This window comes from Ixodes scapularis, unplaced genomic scaffold (genome assembly GCF_016920785.2).
Source record: "Ixodes scapularis isolate PalLabHiFi unplaced genomic scaffold, ASM1692078v2 PGA_scaffold3__209_contigs__length_174095766, whole genome shotgun sequence".
NCBI lineage: Eukaryota > Metazoa > Arthropoda > Arachnida > Ixodida > Ixodidae > Ixodes > Ixodes scapularis.
In genome coordinates this window covers 128214577-128238617 of record NW_024609868.1, presented here as the reverse complement: position 1 = coordinate 128238617, position 24041 = coordinate 128214577, and the positions used below count along the sequence as shown (strand labels likewise).

Genomic DNA, 24041 nt, shown 5'->3' with positions numbered 1-24041 from the left:
AACGCGAGTGTCGCTGTCGTCATGGCGTCCCTTTAGACGTCCCAAATCCGGCTGCTAGAGCTACCGTGAACTGTCACAGTGGAAAGCGACCTGCAGCAGAACAGGCATCTGCTACATACACCACAGCTGTCGGGACGCCGCCAGGGTCGCGACCGGCGACAGCATGACATTTTGATGACGTCATCAGGCGGAAATCGAGGGACCACTTTTTTGGCCGCGGTAAACACACCAGTCGGAGACGCGTTCCAGGCACTATACTATAGGTGCTGCGAATGGGACTTGTTAGGACTTGTTTTGGGTAGTACAAATAGTAGCGTCTCAAACTGTCACGCATGCAGAAGCGTGCCTGCTCTGGTGCGGAGCGCGAGATCACGATGAAAATACAAAGACAACGAAAATTCGAACGCCGTCAAAGCTAAGACGCTGAGAGCGTGAGCCAAGAGATGCCATTTCACGCGTTCCAAAGTAGACATCAAAAAGAAAAAAAAAAAAAAAAAATTAAGCGTCGCGACACAGGTGTTGCGACGTCACCACCCAGAGATAAGAGACGCGTGCCCTAGCAGCGGTGTCATGAATTTGGCACTTTTGATTCTCTTGCGACGTTGAGTTTGGCCGATTTCTGGCGTCCAAAGGTGTGTTTTCGTTCTTTAGCACCACATAGAATTGAAAAAGCTCGACAAACTTGCCATAAGTAGTACTATGCTCGATCAGGTGAGCTTGTACTAACCAAAATGAGGGCGCTACAGTTTGTCCAAAGCTTCAGCGCAGGAAGCCTATTGGCCTATTAGGTAATTTTTCGGAATGCCGTAAAATGCTGCGCGTACCTTATATCATTGTAATACTGGTCATAGCCTCCTATATACTGACAAAGCCTGGCAGATCGCCCAGAGGAGCGGCCGCCGAAATGAAAAAGGTGGAGCGCCAGGCAACGGATGAGAGGAGAGCCACGTGATTGGCGCCCCACTGCGGCGAGACGCCGAAACACACTTCTTCCGAGCGAACAAGTCTGTTTCGGCTCACACTGACTGGTAGCACAGAGCTCTTTGATGCTCTGTGATAATAGATCCATGCTCTCCAAATCTGCGACCGGGCACTCTATGGCACCGTCATCGAATTGCCAGGCTTTGTGAGTGTGGAGGAGGCGGTGTATGGGTGGATTTCGTAGTTTCGGATGATTGGCTTGAAGTGTCGAATTGAAACCGTACCTTTAAAGTCAATAATTAAAAGTTTAAGTTCTAAACAGTAGTTAATGACCCAAATGTATTGAAAAGTAATAATTTTTTTTATGGCCATTTGGTACAGACCGCTATGGCATGAACCTGTTTTCTGTGCAATGCGTAGCTTTTGCAGGAGAGATTTGGCCCGCGTTTTCAAAAACACACTGTACATTATGTGCCTTCTTCGTTCACCCTCGACCCCAGCCATGTGGTTGACAATTCCGGTAGCCGGGACGAAAGAAAATAAAAAAAGTAAGGCAATGCAGTTTGCAACAATAAAATGATGTAGAAAAGCCAAAGCAAGAATGATAGACAGTCGCGATTGAAACGTGAACTTCTCTCAGTAGTGTGTCGAGAGCGAAACGATGTTTTCCCGCATACCGGCTGTTCCGCTATTCAATATGGCGGCGCCCTCGCAGAAAGGGTCTATAGTTTGATATTAGCGTACGGGCTTGCAGACGGGAGAGATTACTTTATTGTAGAGGTAACTCCTTATTTTCATAATACGCAGCGTACAACTGCACCCGGCGTGACTTTGGACCTCACGTAGTTGTACCGGAATTCCGAGCTACGAATGCCACGTCTTTCTCCGTGGGGACTACGGTGTACTTCAAGTGCGAGGAGGGCTACGTGTTGGACGGTCCTTCGAGCACCACCTGCAAGAGCGGAGGCTGGTTCGGCCGCCCGCCCAAATGCCACTGTGAGTATGCATGAAGCTTCTTGGAACAAACTCTCTGGGATGGCTTTGAAGCCAGCTTTCTAGGCGACGGCACTTACTGTAAAAGGCGTCAATAAATACTTCGAAGAATATATGCACAAATCACTAAAACAAGAATTAAACACGCTATAGTTCGCGTTTCTTGACAATCTAACTGTAATACTTCACACAGAATTATGAATAAGGTGATATTTTTTAGGGGAAAATTTAAGTCTGTTCAATAAGATGAATGTGCGAGCTGGGCTCTTAATCAAAATTTAAACTCTGTTTTGTGTTTGTTTATACATTAGTTAGTGAGTCGCAGCGGGCAGCTGTTGTCTCCGCGGTAGATGAGAAATTCGGCAACTTCAGTACCACAGCAGGCCTAGGGTATTTAACATGCGTCTAGCAGACTTGATACACAATTGCACGCGATGCTCGTCCAGATGCGCTAACACGCCCGACCCACCGATTCTTCAAGATTTCTCACAATTCTTCATATCACAATCTTCTGCTTTTCTGCCACAGTGATTCAATGCGGTGCGCTGGTGGCCCCCGACAACGGCTGGATGACGGGCAGCTCCACCGCGGTGGGATCGACGGTGTCCTTCCACTGCTTCCAAGGCTACCGCCTACTAGGTTCTCCGGAGCGCCAGTGCTTCAGCGACGGTCAGTGGGGAGGCGACGTGGCCCGCTGCGTTTCGGAGGGTGAGCACTGAACTTCAGATATAGATCGATCGATCAGTAAATCAACTAATCAAGCAATCACTCGATAAGTATTCAAAAATATCAATCAATCAGTTAACCCCCTAATCAGCCAAACCGATCACTAAATCTAAAATGAGTCCGGAGCCAATCAATGTATCAATTAATCAGTTAATCAACACATAATTTATAAAAGATGCAGTCCACAAACTAATCAATAATCAGTCAATTAAGCAACTGACCAATCAATGTATTAATCAATCAATCTGTTCACCATCGTAAGTTGCGGGGGAAAAGTATTAAAAATGCTTGGCGAGACCTATGCAGACTCATGATTGGTATAGGCGACTAACCAACAACCGTCACGGAAAGCGCAGACATATCCCATAATATAACAGTTGGCAAGCTTTCACCCAGAGGGAACTTAGCAAACCGTTCCCGTGTTCCGCGTACCGCACTGCCGGAGCCTTAATTTGAAGCACGCGCTTAAAAGCATGCCTCAAAGGCTCCGGTAGTGCGGTACGCGCGGAAAAAGGGACGGTTTGATAAAAGTTCCAATTTTCGGACAAGATGTTCTAGAAGAGCAAGTATTCTCATACCCGCTACGTTATACCCCAAGGGGGTTGGGAAACGGAATGGAAATTCGGACATTGGGGTGGCGAGGAGGCGGGTTCTAAAATACCTTCGAAATAGCAGAGTCGTGGCGCGTCATTTAGTACGTCACGTATACCAGAGACAAGCGCAGGACACGAGTTGGGCACGAGTTCGGCGTCAGCGTTCGTCCGAGACTCGTGTCATCATCGATTGGACTCGAGCCCCGGCCGAACGCTGAACGCTGACACTCGCGTTCAATCTGCGACTTGCCTCTTTAGGTGACGTTGAAGATACAGCCCTCTGGCCTTCTTAGCTGGTTAATAAGACTTTCACCGTCACTGCACTCGCTTTTCCCGCTTATATTTAGGAGTCCTCGGGGATCCTTACGTACGTAGCATTTGTCGTAGGGCACGCGTTTCTCCGTTCGCGCGTCGTTGGGTCCCGATAGGGAAAGTGTAATCATTGCTAGTTTTCTTCGAGTTCATGGTTAAAGCGATGACAGCGGTAGAGGCCAGCCTTCAGCGGGACACTACACGTGCGAAGCACCAAGAGACAACTGGTCTTTCAAGAGCACTGACAGGGTATCTATGCTCGCCGAGGTTGTTGTTCAAACATGACTAATGACAGCCCAACCACGCAGTAAACAAATTGTGGCTCGAAATGCGTTTTTTTTTTCAGCACGAAAACAGCTGGTTGAGAATTGTCTTGTTTGAGGTCCGCTCACTTTTTTTCCAGGTTCACGAGCTGTTCAAACTAACGTTCGAAATATATTCGAAGTCTTGAGTCATGAAAATGACACGTTCACTATTAAAATAGAAAAACAAAATATAACACAATTTTTTTTGTGGCTTCCAAAAATCTGCAAAGACAATGAGTGAAAAAAAAAGGATGTTGCACATATCACAGGAAATACACGTATTCTACGTCATTCTCAATATGGAGACGTACCGCGGGCTGGACGACGCGATGATGGCGCACGGGGACCAACGTTCCGACGGACAAGGGACCGCCACTACTTCCGAGCTGCCGTTGGTGGCACCGGCCAATCGATCTTCAAGCACAAAACAGCGAGCGGGACGGAAATAAGAGCGAAACAATCGCACGACAAACGGTGCCCGTAATGTCCTCGTCGTCTACTTCACACGCCAAAAAAACCGAGAAAAACAAACAAACAAACAAACAGAGAAGAGAGCGATACTCACGTGACTTCCGGCAACTCTCTCCACCTCTACATATCTCCCTCCTCCTTGGGCCACATCGTCCACATGTCGCGGCCATGAGCCTCCGTGCTCATGTTTCGGGTTCTGTTTCGAAGAGTTGCGTAATTTTGGTTTTATTAAAAATATACGTGACTCTGTAGCTAATATAGGTTGGGTAGTATCCTAGCACCATATTAAATTACCTGGTAAAAAAAAATGTCTTGTGGTGTGTCAGTGTCGTTTTTAATAATTGGGCAACAGTAGACGATGCGATGCGAGTGATGAACCAAGAAATAACCGATAGATGCGATGTAGCCCTTAGCGACAAGTAGCACAGTCGCGGCATACTTGCGCCGAACTTATTGCGCATGCTTTCTTTGAATTCTTTGTGAAAATTGGCCAATCTCAGACATACCAACCGATATTAGAGCTGTATTTATACTTTGCTCGTCACGGTAATTCCACGGCCCGCCTCAGCCACCACCAGAAACATTGGGTGGCCTCTCAAACACCACTGGACACCATGGGGAGAGCTAATGTACCTTTAAAAATGTCCCCAGACTTTTCTCTCCCGTTATCTTTTGATCGCGGGAGTTTGTTAGGACAAAAAACTGCCAAAACATGTTTTCAACTGCCCAGGCAGGGTACATATGGGGCCTGCAGTGGGGCGAGGGCAGAGCATAGTTTTATCCGAATTGAGTTTTGCGGCGTAAATATTCTACTCAAAAATATGTTTATTCAAGAAAAGTATTTTTTTTTGTGACATACGTGTCACTTATAGGCACTTTAAATTAAGTCTTTGGGAAGATCCGTGTCCCTTCAATCGCCCCTATTCCCTTAAACCCATAGTTTAGAAGTTTTAGTCACGCGCTTAGACACTCTGTCGCCATAGCGCATGTCCTCGTTGTCAGGATTTCTCCTTATAAGGGAGTATAAGAAAATAATTTGTGACGAAACATGGGACTAAGGGTGGTTTTACTGTACTTACTTTAAATTTTCCTTGCAGCATCGATTAGCGAGAAAAGCTTCTGCCTCGATCCAGGGGCTCCTGACAACGGCATCAAGCTGGAAAACAACTACAAAGTAGGAAACAACGTGAGCTTCGCTTGCAGACCGGGATTTCAACTCCGCGGAGAACAAAGCATCAGGTGCAACTATGACGGAAAGTGGTCCGCGCCACCGCCGCTTTGCATAGGTGAGTTCATTTTGTGCTGTGCCATGTTTACACAAGACGAGGTCGTGAAAAGCGTGCCAACCTAAACAGTCGATTTGGGCATTGCAGTATTTCTGCTTCTTAAACAATGCCCAATTTTACAGCGCGGGAGTCTGCTTAAGGTGCAACCCAACCGGGCAGGCCGTTTTGCTTCTTTTTTGACGGTTCATGATTTTTTTCATATATTTTAGTGTTAAAGTTAATGTCAAATGAAAGAACAACTTTTTGGCTATACTTTAATGTTATAATATTACGTCCATTTATAGCTGTTAGTTTATTATTTTTGTTTTAATAGACCCTAATATCTAATATTGAATTTGTTTACTTGACATAACGTTCATTCTTGGAAAAAGAGCCTGAGCTTAGGGAAGAAATAAAAAGTTTTTTCCAGGCTGTTTTTCCGAATATGGTATCAACACGCTCAAGTCATCACCGTTAGAACGTCCAATTGTTCATGATAACTTACGTGAGCGGTCCGTTGCATATAATAAAGTAAGAAAAATAAGCAACAAACTGTACAGATATGTAAATAAAAAAAATAAAACACGTTTACAGGTCTCTGTAATGCCGAATTAGAGCGCAGCTCTTGAGGAGGAGGGGGGAAAGTACGCAGGATAGGGTGTGCCCCCCTCCCCCTCCATACCCTCCTCTCCTGCGCCCCTCCCATTTAGCGGGAAATTTGTGCTAAATATCCCGCTAAATTTATCGAAAAATTCCTCGCTAAATTTAGCAGGTAAATATTCCCGCTAAATTTAGCGGGAAATTTACGAACTTTTTGCCTCTAAATTTAGCGGGAAATTTAGCAAAAATTTCCCCGCTAAATTTAGCGGAGAAACGGAATTGGTGCTAAGGTCACGTGAGGTGAAGTCTCTCGCTAAATTTAGCGGGTAAAATTTTCCGCTAAATGTAGCGGAAAAGCTTGTCCACTAAATTTCACGTGACGTCACATTCATTCACGTGACGTCACGTGTGACGTCAAGAGGGTGAAATTTTCCCGGTAAATTTGGCGACAAATGTTTTCGCTAAATTTAGCGGGAAAAGTTTTCCGGTTTGAGTGGCGCCACGTGTGGCGTCACGAGGGTAAAATTGTCCTGATACTGCTTCACAGCGCACAAGATCAGATACAATTGTGCGCTGTGAAGCAGTATCATGAATAACCAACTCGCCCAAGCTGAAGTTCTGACCAAAATTGCCCTGCTACATTTGGCGGGGAATTTTTTTCGCTAAATTTAGCGGGAACATTATTTGCTAAATTTAGCGGAAAGCTTTTCCCGCAAAATTAAGCGGAGAAAGTTTCCGCTAAGTTTAGCGAAAAAAAATTAACGCTCGTGACGTCACACGTGACGTCACGTGTGGCGTCATTATGGGAAATGTTCCATAATGCAACGCACGTTTACGCCGGCGGCGACGGCAGCGGCGACGCCGCTCAGCCCGGAAACGGGAGCCTAGGAGCTGCGCTCTAAAATAAAATTTAAAATGGTAATATTTCATTGTCCTATAAAATTAGAATCACGTCAACTGATCGGAAATATGAGACATTAAGTTACGAGGGTTCCTTCGATATTACATTTTAGAGCGCAGCTCTTGGGCGCCCGTTTCCGGCTTGAGCGGCGTCGCTGTCGCCGCCACCATTGGCGTAACCGCCCGTTGCATTATGGGACGTTTTTTATAATGACGTTACACGTGACGTCACATGCGATGTCACGAGGGTCACGAGTGAAGGTCACGGCGATGGTCAAGACCTTCACGGCGGCCTTCACGAGGACTTCACGTGTAACCTTCGTGACGTCAGGAGTGACGTCACGAAGGTCACAAGTGACGTCACGAGGCTCACTAGGGTCACAAGTGACATCACGAAAGAGGAGGGAGGGGAGGAGTGGGAGGGGGAGGAGGAGGAGGGGGAGGATGAACGGGGGAGAAGCAGAGGAGGGAGGGGGAGGGGAGAAGGGGAAGGTATGGAGGAGGAGGAGAGGGTACCCTTTTCTCCGCACCCTCTCCTCCTCCTCCTCAAGAGCTGCTTTCTAATTCGACATTATAGGGATTTGTAAACGTCCTTCATTTTTTGAGAACTTTTATATCGATATTTACACGTGAGGTTTTGTATAAGAGCTAAAACATTTCCCATTGAGTTACGGCAAGTTGCAGTTTCTTCATATAAAATACAGATGGCGACAAGAGTTCAAGAATGGCTTGGTTTGCAGTTGCCGTCGTGTGCCGCTTGCAACGCCACGTGAAACACAGAAAAAGAGCTAGATGTTTGGGTGCCAGATGCCTGGATGCCCGCAGTGAGCGAGTCAGAGATGTCAGAACATCAAGCGCGAGGCTGCGGGTGCAGCACAACTACTTTTGCACAAGTTCGACCGTGCGTGGGTATATATGCCTGGCCCGATCCAATGAAATGCGTCATGAAAGAGGTTCAGCCATTTGCGATGCCGTCAGGTATGCTAAAACAATTGAATGATTTTATCAATTGCAGAAATCATTTTCACAATCATACTGTGACTTGTTGGAATGGCTCAACTGTATTTTGTTTCCCAACCACCTCAGTGGCTTTTAAGTGGCAATGGTATGAAACCGAAACATGAGACATTAAAACACTTTAGTGACTATGAGCCAATGCACTGGCCTATGAATCCCTGTTTGGCGGGCCGGCCGAGGTGCCCGCAATCTGACGGAGGTCAATCTGCGATTTTGGTTGCACATCAAAATATCTGCAGTTGGTATAAATGAATCTGCGATTACTTTTTGGCTGGGGCGTGCCAGATGACCTTAGTTCGTTGGGCTTGTAAAACCCTAAGATCTAAAAAATCGCTTTATTTAACCTAAGTTGAGAACGCAACCAACGTTACGGACTGATGAAGCAAATGAAACAGTGCCAAGAGCGAGAGGTCGTGCATTTTGTTCTCTTTCTGTTCCTGTGCGATCATCGGCTGAACGGGCGGAATGGGCTGAACGGCTAAACCAAGTGCAATAAAAAATAAATGGCCTTCATATTTATTTTAAAAAAAACTAGTTTGCTGCATGCAATAGCGAACAAGTACGGCCTGGCACGCAGGCACGCGCGTAGGTGCGCCTTGTGGGCCTCACTCAGACATGGCGGCGGGGGGCGCGACGCAGAAGGAGGACAAGGAGGATCGTCCTCGATGAAAAGGGGGAAAACGTGGCGAGCCCGCACTGGCAAGCGCAGGAGAGGCTGCACGGCCGAGCTCAGCGCGGCGCGGCCACTTCACGAGAGCGCGCGCTGGGCCGTCGGCCGCTACCTCGGCAGTAGCGAAAGGTGGCTGTCCGCGCCAGTACGCAGCAGACGAACTTAGAGTGCGGAAGGATGGCATTCATGCTTTTGCATACACAATTCATAAGAAGTGCTTATGTTTCCTCGGAATTTTTAACAGAATGTGGTTTATAAGCTGAATTCCACGAGAAAACAATCTTGGAGGACCGTCACCAATATCCCTGCTAAATTCAGTGGAGACAGAATGAAAACTGCGCGCAAAAAACGAACATCAAGACAAGCACAACAGTCGAGTGCTCGCCTGTTGTACTGCCCTTCTTATGTCTGTTCTTTTGCTTGCTGTTTCTCATAATGCTTCAGTGCCAACTGACCCAGTTCTTGGCACTTCGCGTGATCTCAATCTGTACTCTAAATTTAGCAGGGAAATACAACTCACGTGACCAAGTCATGGGACCTCAAATCACGTGACGTTAATTTTCTTCCTATATTTATAAAAGGAACTGATGTCACGTGACGTCTAATGTTACCTCACATGAAGCCAATTTTACCGCCAAATTTAGTGAGGAAAATCGAGGTCACGTGACCACGTTTTATCACCTGAAGTTATATCAACTTCCCCGTTAAATTTAGCGGGGTGCTTAATATCAAGTGACATGACACACAGGATGTTACTTTAGACGAAGATAAGCTCGCAGCGTTACTGGAAGGAGCACCGTAGGTATCGGATGATGTAAGAGAACGATTGGAAGAGCCGATCACCCTCGAATAGATTGAGCGTGCCTTTGATGGCTTGTCGTCCCGGGAAACACCTTGGCCTGATGGATTTAGCGGATAATTTCTTAAGGAATTTAAGAATGCACTCTCCCCCTCCCCCTTTTTTTAGAGGTGATTCCTGAAGTGTACACCCGTAGGGCTTTGCCGCATTCTTTTGCACGGACGAATATTGTGTTGATACCAAAGACGACCTAGGCTACGTAGGCAAAACGTGTAACAGAGTTCCGATCCATTACATTGTAAAATGTTGACAATAAAATTTGCGCGCTCATTTTAGCTAGTAGGTTGCAGCACGCTATTCGAGATTTAGTTGGGGAGCACCAAACTTGTGGGATTAGGGGCAGATCAATGCAGTCAAATAATTCCTGTAGCGCGGACAGTTTTAGGATGTGTTGGTAGTGACAGCGGCCAAGTAGCAATGATCCAAGTAGACGTGCAGAAGGCTTTTGATCGTGTTCACCATGATGCTATTTCGGCTGTTTGAAAAAGGGCGGATGTTGGGTTATATTTGAGGGGATCCGTATGGTGTTCACCAGGTGCACCACCAAGGTGGTGCACCTGGCAATAATTGTTTAAGCCCAAAAATACCGGTGTCGTCCCCTGTAAGGCAGGGATGTCCCTCCTCCTCGTTATTGTTCGTATTGCATTTAGTGCCATTTCGTTTAAGTGTGACTAAAAGCCAGAAAGTAAGCGTTTTTTTATAGGTTGTATTGAAAGGAAAGTGTTGTCCCTCGCGGAGAACATTGCGTTGTTTTGTGTTGACAAGAGAAGTGTTACTGAAGTTTTAAAGCTGTGCTTTTCGTTGTGTAGGGCAACGGGGCTGTAGTTAACCTAGATAAATGCTCTTGATTATAGCACGGTGCGAGGGCTACAACGCCAGTGCAGTTTGAAGGGAAAAGATGGAACACTGTTTCGTGCAAGTACCTATGAGCCCCGTTGCAGCACATGAAGAGCACAACACCATATTCGCAGAGCGTCGTCGAAGACCTTAAGAAAAAGACATCTCGGTGGCGTAACCGCACTTTGTTGATTTTACTCGTGCGACTGTATGTAATGTATTTTTAACCTCAAAGCTATGGTGTGCCCTGCAAGTGCTGTGGTGTACGAGGAGCTGCATCCAGAAGATGTACAGAGTCTTTTCACTGTTTGTTTGATCGTTGGATAGTAAACCCATCTGCGGTTATAACCTCTTCCGCCGAGTCCTTAAAAGAGGGGCCAAGCTTGGCCATCGATTTGTTTGAAAAACTGTTCCTCGTTTTACTTTTTCGTGGGATCAACAAAACCCACTGTTGCTAGTTATGATACAGCCCCGCCTAACAGAAGCCCTACAGTATTTTGTTATGACTTCAGACTTTGGCCCCCCGGCAAAACTAGTTTATTTCGTAAAGGAGGATCTTGATTTTTTTTTAATGCAAGATTTTCACTTGAGTATTTGGCGACTGTCACGTGGAAACGACTGACGCGAAACCTTCTTGATGTCCTTTTTTCTGTGCCACTGTACCATTTGCGGTGCGTCTCGGGGCCTGGACAATATATACTAGCCCGTGTTAAGAGAATTGGTGTGCCGGCCGGCTATCAAAACGTTTTTCTTTTGGCTGCACAGCTCCACTCTGCCAGTGAAGGTGTGGCTTTTGAAGCGTGGGTTGTACTTCCCTTGGGGCGTAAACTACCTCCTTTGCCGACAGCAGAAAACTATCGAACACGTGTTCGTGCACTGTTGGGACGCTCTTTTTTATTGGGATGTTTTACAGCGTACCCTGAGAAAAGATCTATGCGTTGACTATTTCACCACTATATTTCTCCCTATCGAGAAGGCGGACAACGTGCCATATGACATGTTTATGGCGCTAGGGCTGTACAGTCTATGGCGATCATGCTTGGTGGTGCGACACGCTGACGTCCAACCATAATCAGCGGGTGTATTCTTCATTGAGCTTGCAATTTAGGTCAAAAGTGTCCTTGAAAAAACTGAGAGCCCGCCTGAGTCTATTGGCCTGCAAGATAGGCTAATGGGTATGAAAAAGGTTTATCGCCGCCAACGGGTCCAAGTTTGAGCCCTTGGCGTTTTAACCTTTGTTTTCTTGTGTTCGACGTGTTTTGTGTGTTTTTACACTATAAAGAGAAAGTGCCTTGCGTGGCCTAGTGAGTTGCGTGCTTGTCTCGCAACCGAAGGGTCATGGGTTCGAATCCCTCCTAAAATTCTTCAAATATTTCTCTGAAGGGGCCGTGAAACGATATTCAGTTGGAATGTTTTTTTCACTTTATACGAGCTCACTGGCAGTACTGCGACTCAAGGATACTGACACACAACACCAATGGCCAAGAAATTCCTTTTTTTTTTTGCGGTGTAATTTCAAGGACAAAAGCGAGCGTTTTCTATGAATCTCTCCTTCCCAGAATTTCATGACGTAACTGGGGGATCTCAGCATCCTTTAGTGGCGACATATAAACGCGGCTCATAGATTTAATCCGAGCATTGCGTGAGCACTAGATATATGCTCGTGATAATCAACAGCTCGAGAAACGTTCGGGTAGCGGTCCGTGTACAATCGCTGCAATGACAACAATGGCCGAACCATAACAATGTCTGGAGCTCAGCGCGTGACATGCTCTTTTCCGACCTCAGCGCGTGGTTATGATTAACTTTGGCGGCATATATTTGGCTGCAGATCATGTGGCCGTTTGTTATGGCTGCGAGTTGAGGGGGTGAACGCTGCTCGTTTTTCTTTAATTTTTTTTTGTTCGACTGTTTCTGCTTGTGGTGAAAAACAAACGAGTGCTTGATAGGTCATCAATGTCTGGGTTCCGTTCAATGAGGTATTTGCGCACAATACAAAAAATTGTTCCATCGCTCCTGTAAGTCAAATGAATAACTTTATAAAGTCAAATTATTTCAGCCATGTGGCGACCTTTAATTCGCATTACGTGTCATGTTTTTTAACCACTTTCGTTCCACGCGGCACCTCACGTTTCACGTGAAAGTTTGTGGGTTGTTTGAAATTCCCGCGCGAAGTCATGTGGCTGTGGCGTCATGACCGTATCGACCAATCCGGATTTTCACAGCACGTCACTGACACCGGCTTTTCTGCGACACAAGAGCCTTAACGCTATTGCGTTTAAAAAAAAAAGTGAAAGAACAAGCGCGCGCGTTTGGAAGGAATGCTGAAAGCCTGGAAAGCTCGCTCGCTTAGCCCTCGTAGGAGTAACACGCATCGCCGGAGTAGCCGGAGTCTGGTGTCTTGTCACGTGACGGAACCTGCAGGAATATTAAGTACCTACTCAGCATGACGCTCGTCTGGCACTCGCGTCCAATCGCTGAGAAGACGAGCGCTCCGTCAGCGTTCGGGTGGCACTCCCGTTTGCTGGTTCCGTCCAAGAACAAGAAAACGCGGCTGGTGCCAGCTATATAACATATTTTGTGTTAACAGTGATTTCAGCCGAATATCTGCCGTAGTTGTTTTATTCTCAAGAAAAAATTAAGGACGGCAATATTACGACATCTAGAAATACTACATAAAATCTCGAAAATGATCCCTGAAGGACAAACAGAAATCTCCAAACACAGCTAAATAACGGTGCGCGACCGAAAAAATTCGCCTGGTCCGGGTATCGAACCCGAGACCTAAATATACATTTCCAGTAGAGCTCTCTACCAACTGAACTAACCATGGGTTAGACGTCAGTAGAGCAAACAGGTTTTATCAGCTGCCACTAGTCTACACCAACAAGGGTGAAAGGCTTGCATTTTAAGGTTTTAAGGTTAGGATTATAATGCAAATAAATGCAAAGGTGCAAGCGAGCTGGACAAGAATGACTAAAATAATCCCTTGAGGAGTGGAGCAAGGGAAACAAAGGAAAAACACAAATCTCCAAACACAGCTATAGTGACTGGTGCGCGACCGAAAAACTCCGCCTGGTCCGGGTATAGAACCCGGGCCAGGCGAATAGAATCTTATGAATGTATATAGTACACGTTTTTTATACCTAGTGTCGACATACGTTTTCGACTTGCGTTCCATGGATTTCTTTTGCAATGTCTTAAATATTTTGTTCAGAGTAATGAATAACTGTAACATTCCCGAGCATTGCAACAATGTCGGACTCATTGCACGCATTTGAATTCGAGTTTGATTGTGTACATAAATATTTTGTTTTTATTCCACGTAGAAACTAGAGAACGCATAACGTCCCGCAATCCTGATTATGCGCCCGAATATTAATTCAAGTTATAAGAAGAATGATTACTTGCAGGCTGACCGTATTTGAGACAAGGAATCAGGCTGGAACTAACGGACACATTATTTCTTTATTCCAGGCAGGTTCTACTTCGACAAGCCTCGGAGCGTTGAGGAAAGCTTGAGGAACCAGCTGACGCGCCTTGCCGAGGAATCCGCCAAGTTGAACAAGAACGACGAACAGCTGGAGAGATCGATCAACGTGAACGAGCGAGGTGTTCGTCACATCGTGTACTTCGCATTTGACGCCTCTGCGAGCATTGGGCTCAACAACCTCAAGACTGGAATTGGACTGGCAAAGGCGATCACCAGAAAGGTAGTGCAACGAACAAAGCCAACTCGAAAGGCTATACTCTGCTGCCGGGTAAGAATCCCCGGAACAAGCTCGTTCCGAAAAGCCCTGCACTCTTTCCACTTCAGAGCGAACGCTGGAGAGGAGACGGGAAAGGAGGAGGGTCCCATCACCTCCTCTCCAGCGTTCGCTCTGCTAAAGTGGAAAGAGTGCAGGGCTGTGCGGGAGGAGCTCGCAGTTCTTTCTTTGCCCTGCAGCAGAGTATAGAGATGAGCAAGATGAATAATAGATGTTCGGTGTAAATTCCACTGGACGAAATACAGGGTAAACTAAATGTCTTTCTAAAAAATATATGTGATTCGTAGAAACACGGTAGTTGTACTGTTTTCGTATGCCGACTGATCGCGTTTTTTTTAATGTTTTGTTGCAGGCGGCGCTATGATCACCTGTTTGAACAAGGTGTGATTGAAGAAGAAAGCCCAGCGTGTTTTGTTGTACAGCGAAAGTAAATCGCCCGTTAAAGCTGAATGATAGTTAACACAGGGGTATAGGCAGAAAGCGCCAGATATTCAGAGAATTGAAGTGTAGTATGCAAGGTTTATAGAGACGGGTAGTTTTGGGGACATGCATGGAGCTCGAATACCTAGTGTAAACGAAGGAACTGTCAACGCCGTGCTAATCGCTTTTCAAAGGGGCCCTCTGAAGTCAACTCGTCGTATGACGCATGAAATGATTATGGACCCCGTCCATATTAGTTTCTGAACTTTCGCTGAACTGGAACTGGCAATTACTTTGGTGATACCACAAAAACACTGCTTTATTTTTATTGACGACAGGGTAAAAACAGGCGATCGCAGAACCATTTGCAATCAAATGAAATTCGATGAGTCGGCTCACGTAACGCCATAACTTTCGTGTTTCTATCCGTCATAACTTTGAGAGAGGCTAAGACAATCCAAAATTAAAACATGAGATAACTATACGGCTAGGGACTATTATATGTTCGTATCTTTGTGCTAAAATTTGTTTTGTAAATGACGCTACCGTTTCGTGGATAAATCGATTTATATGCGGGACTCTCGGATCCACCCCGTTCGGGAAGGCCGCCATGATTGGTGGGTCTGTGACGTGCTTCGCCTACGGCATCTTGCTGCGTCGCGTCTCCTCGCACTCACTTGCAGACGTGGCTCTCGGCATCTCGCGCTTCAACTTCCTCTCTTACCTTCCGCGTTGCGAGCATGCGGTTTCGTGACAGTCTCTCGCTCCGTCGGAGTCTTCGACGCTGATGGCAGCAGCAATGACAACAGTGATCAAAACTTTCTGCTCAACCTGAACGCAGTCTTTGCAGCAACGATCGGCAAGGAATATCTGACCCACGATGGGATTCGATGCGATTTTCACATCAGATACAACTCTAAAAGCACTTCGAGAAGTCTTTATATACGATCTGAACCTTCGCTTCCAACATATCAAGACGTGTTGCCACAAAAACTAAACTAACATACTCTGAAAAACTCTGTTATACAAATTTATCTTTGCAAATTTTGCGTGAGCATTAATCTGCCGAAGTGTTGCCTTGATCGGTATCTGAAGCTTTACCAATGAGCATTTCACTGATCTTCGAGAAAATCCCCAAGAATAGACCGCGATAATCGTGACAGGTACACTTACACTGTGTATCTGTGTAAGTGTATTAATTTCAGTCTATCACTGATACACTGAAATCACAGTGTATCGCAGTCTATTACTCGAAACGAATGAATAAATAAGAGGGAGAGGCGGGGCATGGGACAAAGTAACCTGTTGTATTTGTTTTAGATAATCGTAAATTAGTGCGAGACTTCCACTACCAATCAGTGACGGTTGACGTGAACAATATAGAATTACATTGCTTTATTACAGGGTCCTCCAAACTTTTTGGCTAAAGAGCCCGATTAGAGATCTGTCACAACCTCAAGGGCCGAAGAAAAAAAAAAAGAAAACACTTGGGGGATGTTTAAGTTTCCTCATTAAGAGTGGAATGCGATAGGGTTATCGAGCGCCGTCCGTAAAGCCTTTTCATGTAAACCCGCGCTCGTTCCTGGGCGTGCAAGCGTGTGTGCCGGGACTAGTCCATAGCGTCACGTGTCACGTGACGTCACACGTGTGATGGCACGTGTTATATTCCATGTGACGTTACGCGTGGCTGTGACGCCATGACCCTATCGACCCGCTAAATTTAGCGGAAACGTTTCCCTCTAAATTTAGCGGAACATTTTCCCGCCTAATATAGCGGATACATTTTACTCTCGTTACGTCACACGTGACGTCACGAGTGACGCCAGCAGGTGCATGCCGGGATTTTCCGGTCCCGCCGACGCCAACGCCGACACCGGATATTCTGCGGCATAAAAACCTAAACGCTATCGCGTTAATAGTAATTATAAGGAAGAGATTTTAAGCTAATAAGCCTAGATAGCATTTAAACCCCGAAATGAATGTTAGAGTATTAAGAAACCCTAAGTTGGATTAATACATGTATACCGCAAATCGAAATTTAATTTTTGGCTAATTATGACATTACAGAACATTTGTGACCAAGAAAGCTAACCAGGCATGAATCAAAGCGCATGGAAACTTTGGCACATGAGCAAGGACTAATACTGACAATATGCAATAGTTGTGACAGAGGACACTAACCGCTCATTCACACTGGTAGCGGATCCGCGTTCGCAAGGCGGTTGCGAACGCGGCTGTATAAAGATACAGTACAATTGCACGAGTTTATACAACCGCGTTGGCAACCGCTTTGCGAACGCGGATCCGCTTCCGGTGTGAATGAGCGGTAAGAGCCATGTACACGAGCACGCGATAGAACTTTAACATAGTTAAAGAGACAGGGAGCAGGGGACCAAGAAGGGTAATGCTAGAGATGACAAAGCTCAATTAATAATATGGCGAGTGGACCCTGGTTACGACGCAGTTCCTACCGTTCTTTCTTGTTTCTTAGTTAGCGCATTTGAAGCGCGTCGAGGCGCCGTCTCTTAACGTGCACTTCTTTTTGCGCCGCTAGCATCAGGTCTGCTAGAAACTGGACTCGGGCCGATCGGAAGACTTCCACGGGCTGGGGTTTGGGGACCCATGGTTCATTTCCCTGCCACAAAAACATTGCAGCCTCGTTTGGGTTATAGCCGAGGCATCCAATCGTAACAATACTTCCCTACCTCAAAAGTTGAGTGCTGTCTACAATGCACCCTATAATTCTCACACCGAGACCGCGTTTCATACTTCCCAAATATAAAAATCCACGATGTATGTGAATATTGACCATGTTACAATGTATAACAGAAGCGAAACTAAATTTGACGAAACTGCTGCATAGACCGAAATAATCTCACTTACCCGAGCCTCCTCACAGAATATTGAAATTCTCTTAAACAAAGACCGAATTATGGGTAGCAATTTGTAGGCACAGGAAATAGGAAATAGCATACACTAAACTCGGAGACCAGTTTTGTTGGCATTTCTGAGGAGAGCGCGCACAGCTATATTCAGGGCTCACAAAGGGAAGAGGGAACACGTGTCCGTACCTTTGGAGTCATTGCCAAGAAAAGTTGTTCCCGAGTAGAGTTCTTAGGTCGCTCAACGTCTGCATGGACAATGAAATTCACCTGGACACACTTTGTTCTCAACAGCTATGTTTCTTTCTTTTCAAAAGTTGTACGGCCAGTGCGACTGGTGTATTTAAATAACACAGTTAATTTCATCACTGCCACAACTTAAGTCGGTTTTCGTTTGTGTACATCGTGTATTGTACGAATAGACCGATATCACCAGTCAGTTTTTTTACGCCACCACTGTCGCCATTCATCGTGGGCATCGTTGTTTTTTAGCATGAGCGACATCTCCGCTGCGGTTCTGCGTAAGCAAACCACGAGAGGGCACTGCGCTGTCTCGTGCGCGTGCAATGGCTTTCATTTGATAATTTTACTTTTATGAACACACAACACACACAAACAAAAGGTGGAAGGTCAGGGCGCACTTTCTGCGACAAAGGCGACAAATACCCAGCGAGAAACGAAGTTTGGTTTAACAGATGGCGCCACCTTACGGGGAATTTTTGCAACTCCGAGATGGCCCGAGACCGCAATACTTGGATCCAATCTCGATCTAGAATGACCGAGCTCTTTTCCGAATTGTGACGTAGTGCTCGCGTTTAAATTCTTGCTTGCTAGGCCTTCCCAAAGTTGAACCTTCTGACCACCAGCCGCGAGGACCAGCGGTCGACCGAGGTGCCTCCTATTCACTGCCCCGGGGCAGTATGTTCGGAGCTGCTTGATTGGTCCCTTTAGCTCATAGCGATGGCTACTCTCCTGCCGGGAAAAAACTGAGGGAGAGGAGGAGACGAGAGGGACGTCAGAACACCGAGCTGCTTGCGATGACAAGTTGGTAGACGCAAAGCCTCTGTCTCTACTCAATCCTCGAACGCGTTTGAACGCCGAACGTCTTTCGTCCGGCATTGGGTGTTCGCGTTCAAACGCGTTTAAACGGTGAGTACAGACAAAGACAGCTAGCTTTGCGTCTACTCCCCAACCGCTCTAACCAGAGCCAGGTGTTTTGACGTCCGCTCTAATTTCCTTCTCTTCCTCAGTTTTGGCCTACACAGTGAAACGAAGTGTCGTTCCATTGAATGTTCGAGGGTAAGAATAAATAGACACAAAAAAATTAGTGTCTTCCGGGACGTTTCCCGCTTTAGCTCCATTGATTATTACCTGTTTGATTGATGTTGGCAACAAAAATAATAATAAAAAAATTGTAAAAATAAACGGAATAAAAATATTAGCTTTAAGTTGTCCACGCACAACATATTTATTTTGACTGCAGACTGTAAATAAAACAACGCACACTCGCAAAACAACAACAACAACAACGACAACAACAACGACAACGACGGCGACAACAACGTCGACAACAACGACAACAACAACAGCGTCGACAACAACGACAACAAAAACAACAACAACGACGACGACAACTACAACGACAACAACACAAGTGCAGCAGCATATCTGACGCTAGAAAAATCAAATTCGGTACACGGTTAATAGTTATGGTGTAACTATGGGAAATAATCTATTTCATCTTGCATGATAAAAGTATTTATCGGTCGTACATTGCAACTTACTTTGGAACGCCTTTCTATTTAGATTAACGTCACTGATGATGGACACCGCGTGGGCGCCGTTCGGTTCAACAACACGGCGAAGCTCATGCTCAGCCCAATGAATGTCAAATCTACGGACGCTGCTCTGCTCGCATTGGACGCCGTGGCAACGGAGAAGACAGGTACGTGCACGACGGATTGTTTAGAAAAATAATCCCCGTATAAATCGTACGCGCGGGTAGCACGAGAAGTTGAAGTTTAAGACAAAAAATCAACAACATACGACGGCGACAAGCGCAGACAAGCTAAAACAAATTAAACGTATTTCAAAGTAAAAAATAAAATAATCACCGAAATTGAGGGGCAATTTTGTGTTTCATAAGGTGCTAAAAAACTTGTTCGCACGCGGACACTGGTGATGTTCATTTGTAGGGCAATTTAACTTTTAATATAAAGCTACTCATCAACAGCGCATTTAGATTGGCTCGCCAAGAAGTTAGGAGGTCAAGGAGAAATCGCTCACTTCATCAGCCAAAATGGCGACCATACGAGGAGCGCTACTTTCCAAGCATCCAGTCCCTTTAGGTGGCACAAGAAATGAGAGGGGGGTTAACGCTTTGCCGAGTCGCGCGCGCGAGAGTCGCCTGAACTGCTTGTACCGCAGAGCACGCGAGTTCGGCCGCTGTCCACAGCGATGAGCGAAGCTTGTGGAATCGCGGCTGCCGGAGTGGCGTCTATCGCCGTTTCAATCAGAGATAGGAGCGCGTCACGTTGAAGCGAGCTAACGAGCGTGCCAGCAGTCGAGAAAGGACGCGCGTGTGCACTGCGCGGCGGCGTTATCGGTGTGACGTGACTTCCGCGACCCAGTTTTCGTCACATTGAACTCCCAGTTTTCACCTCGTTACAAGCGCGGACAAAGACGTAGTTCTACGTCAACTATCTGTAATTGAAGATTATGAGCCGGGTTCTAGTACCGTATCGACGTATAGACTCTGAAAGATTACTCAACACGTTTTGTATACGTACACTCTTAAAATCTGTAGCGACTACTCTCCCGCAAAGCAGTTGGGAGAGCCCATTGCGGCCATCTACGCAGCAAACTAAGCAAACCTAAAAATGTTCGTGAAAAAACAACAACAGAAAACAGCAGGTGTTGTTTCAGTGAGCAGGGTAGAACGTCATTCTCAGTTCCACAGCGCAATTGAGGATCCCAATTTCCGCTTATTGTGATTTTGAAAGAGAAGCTGGATTCAATGGCTCAAGTGCTGTTCTTTTTAGAAATTGACTACTGCGCTGCCCAAGTTTGCAAAACAAAAACTGGAGCAGTGCTGTGTGAATTCGCAGTATAGTCGCAGCGATAGCTGCGACACGTCACGACGAAGTCTTTGTGCATCCACGTCGCGTTCACACACCGTGGGGTCCGTGAACGAAATCGTTTGAAACAAAATAGGCAACTGACCATTTTGCTCCAGAACGCTTTTGTTTCTTTTTTGTTCCGGAGCGCGTGCGAGCCGTCGCACGGTTCGAGCTCTTGGCAATAACAGTGCTACGACGGCATTTGGTTGGCTGCTAGTTCTTCGTATTTTTTCAGAGAGCGCGGGCAGTGGCCATCGGCTACTACAAAAGCCATAAGTATAAAGCGGGCGGCCATGTCGTGCAGGGAACCCAGATTCGATTCCCGCTTGTGACGGGCCATCTTTTCCAAGGAGTTGGCAACATCGACGACGGACACCCTGCGCCCCACTACGCCGACGACAACATCAACAATAACTACAGTTGCAACATCAATAACTACAACATTACCAACGGATGTCATTTTCGGTGGTGGAAAGAGCCCATAAAAGGGATCGCTGTCAAAGACGGGGTTCAAGCGTTGTAGAGCTAAAACATGTGCACTACGGAGGGAGCTAGTTTGAGAAGAAAAAAAAAAACTGTTCGACGATCAATGGGATTCATTTGATGGACATGCGTTAGCATTGGTTCTTTCTCACCCCTTTTTGTACCCCTTTCCATTCGTTTAGGACACCTTGACATTCTATTATCACCGCTTTCCTGCCGTTTGTTAATGTCTTTCCTCTTCGCTTTCCGCTTCACGCTTCCGTCGCCTTGCCTCCGCGACAGCAGCCAAGCGATGCTTACGCTCTTCGATCTCGGCCTTACACCGCCGACGCGTAGCCTGTGCTTTCTCCCGTCGTCGCTCTTCGATTCGGTCACTCGTGGAACGGACCGCGTTCATCGCCTCAGTGGAAACTCAGCTGGGCCGCATTCCGAAGTGGTGCGGCGTCTGCTCTTCTCTGGCTCCGCGCCAGCCGTGCGACGCTCGTATTGGTCCGAAACGTTGACGTCAGCACGCGTCACCCTCTTTCTCTGTCGCTGCCGCCGTAGTAAGACATTGAATCTGTAAACACGATACCTCCTCACCACCCCGCTCACCTCTCGACGTCAGGCAAGGCGCTGACAAACGGACGCACGGACCGACACCGGCGGGTTCTCGTGAAGACGAGCGTTCTATTGCTAACGTATTAAAAACGAGAGAAGTGAAAACAAAAATAAGTACGTCAGGTTCTCGTGCATTAGCTATAACGACGCGGGATTTGGTACGATTTTTATAACTCAATTGAAGTGAAGCTGCTACCGTTGCCATTTTAAAAAGTTTAGAAACTGAATCAGCCACTGAATTTAGTGACCGACGACGTCCTGCATAATGATCAACGTTTACACCATAGAGTATTGCAGCTATGTTAGAGAAAATATTTAGCTGGACTCTTGGGTGGCGAAGTTTTCCCAGCCAACTGAAATTGCCAAAATGTAAGGCCTCTTCGTAAGTAAAAAAATATCGTCAGATTTCAGTAACTACTGTCCAAGTCCTCTCATTTAAGTCTTTTTCGCGAGGCTCGTTCACATATAGGAATTTCTGAAGAAAAAAGTTGCTTCTTCACATAACAGCTTGGAATCAGGTTAATCAACGACAACGTCCTTAGTGTATTTTTGTATTTTATTGTAGTAGTTACGTGCAACGCGGACGAGTGTATGTCATTTACTCAGAGACCCAGTACGGTCTCTTAGATAACGCCCGCTATAGTGACTGATAACTTAAGTAACGCAGGGTGCTGCTTATCATGTTAAGCTCATTGCTTCGTGATTGCATTTTTAGCGTTCTTATGGGCGAATGTAGCCATCTCATTGGACAAGCTGCGTAGCAACAATGAGGCTACCTTGATTCGCCACACACTGCACTTCTTGAGCTGTCAGCGGCTGTGGGGAAGTTCGTGAGAACGGGAGTCACAGGTGCCATGCTTTTGAAGGTCAGGAGCTACACATCTCGTTGACGTTGTGGTGAAGGAGCAATCAATACAAAATATTTCAACTGCGCACCCGATAAAAATAGCATTAATTTTAGTGGTAAAAACGAGAGCTGTTTAAGGTCCGTCTTATTTTCGAAACTATTCACCTATAGTAATTACCCAATCGAAGTACGATAATATTTTACAATTTTAGCCATGGGCAGCTGCGGTGCAAACAACAACAACACCAGAGGAGGCACACGAAGAGAAAAAAAACAAGGGCGAATCTGTTGTCCTCTGCTCGGTTGTTTTATATAATCGATAACCAAACTCGCCTTCAACTTAACAAGCTTCTGCACAATTGTAACCATTGATAATTGAATGGATATGTGCTTAAACATGTGTTTTCTTTTTAACAGCCGGCGGTACGGCGATCAGAGAGGCCGTCAAGGCCATAACGACTAGCTTGGAGATCGTGGACCGTCATTTGAAAAAGGACGGATTTAAACTCAAGTTCAGCATCTTTTTTATCACTGACGGTGAGTAGCTTTTACAAGACCACTTTAGCTTATTGAGGTAGAAGACGCAAATAGAACTAACTAATTCTGTCGTTGGAATAGGCTTTCGCGCCTAGAGCCTTTCTAGAACGTTTCCAGCAATAATTGTATTAGTTCCAGATGAAGTTCCAATATCACAGGGAAGCTAAATCTGTGATGGGAGCAGATATCTGCATTTAAGAGATCATGAGCAAGCAGTATTAGGTAATGCAAAATAAATGGTTTGTAGAATGAGTTGTGTGATCCGATTTCTTTGTTTTTGGATTCGCTACAGAGCTCCTTGGACATAAATAGGCACCGCTGGGGCTTTGTAGTGTAGCTTTTGACACAAATCAACGGTGGAACACCTTTAACAACCGTTGCTCAGTTTGTAATGATATTCTACTTATATTCGCAGGCAAGGCAAACTTGGGTGGCAGTCCTGCCAAAGATGTCGAGAATCTTCGGAAACGTCACTATGCAGATATTTACTGCATTGGACTCACCGGTAGCCCTGATCACAGTGCGCTCAAACAACTTGCGACGGATACGGATCATGTGTTCATCTTGCGAAATTACGCTGTAATGCAGTGGTTGGCTGACCACTTAACCAACGGCACCACAGGTATGTTCATCCCTACCACCAGGGGTTCTTGGTTTTCAATAAGGTGAGCGTAGTTCTTCACCTTCGGCTCTCTGCAAGTCAATTCATGAAGACGATGCAAATTCGATATCGAAAATAGGACATACTTTGAATATAACGGAAAATTCATTCAGGAGTTGGATCACGTATTAGCCCTACAAATATCTTGTTCGGCTGTGCAGCATTTTGTCTGAACTTAAAGTCTCCAGTTCTCTTTATCAAACTATGCGTTATAAAAATGTTACTTATATATATATATATATATATATATATATAT

The 24041-nt window shown here is 45.9% G+C and overlaps 1 protein-coding gene across 1 annotated transcript in view; it reads left to right on the top strand.

Moving 5' to 3' along the window:
* LOC115324315 (complement factor B) overlaps nucleotides 1–24041 on the top strand; it is a 145355-nt gene that overhangs the window by 69283 nt on the left and 52031 nt on the right. The window contains exons 7-13 of the mRNA XM_040206040.2: nucleotides 1729–1917; nucleotides 2443–2622; nucleotides 5419–5607; nucleotides 13947–14182; nucleotides 19345–19483; nucleotides 23005–23124; nucleotides 23540–23746. Of these exons, the coding sequence (XP_040061974.1) occupies nucleotides 1729–1917; nucleotides 2443–2622; nucleotides 5419–5607; nucleotides 13947–14182; nucleotides 19345–19483; nucleotides 23005–23124; nucleotides 23540–23746 (1260 nt within the window). The remainder of the gene's footprint in view (nucleotides 1–1728; nucleotides 1918–2442; nucleotides 2623–5418; nucleotides 5608–13946; nucleotides 14183–19344; nucleotides 19484–23004; nucleotides 23125–23539; nucleotides 23747–24041) is intronic.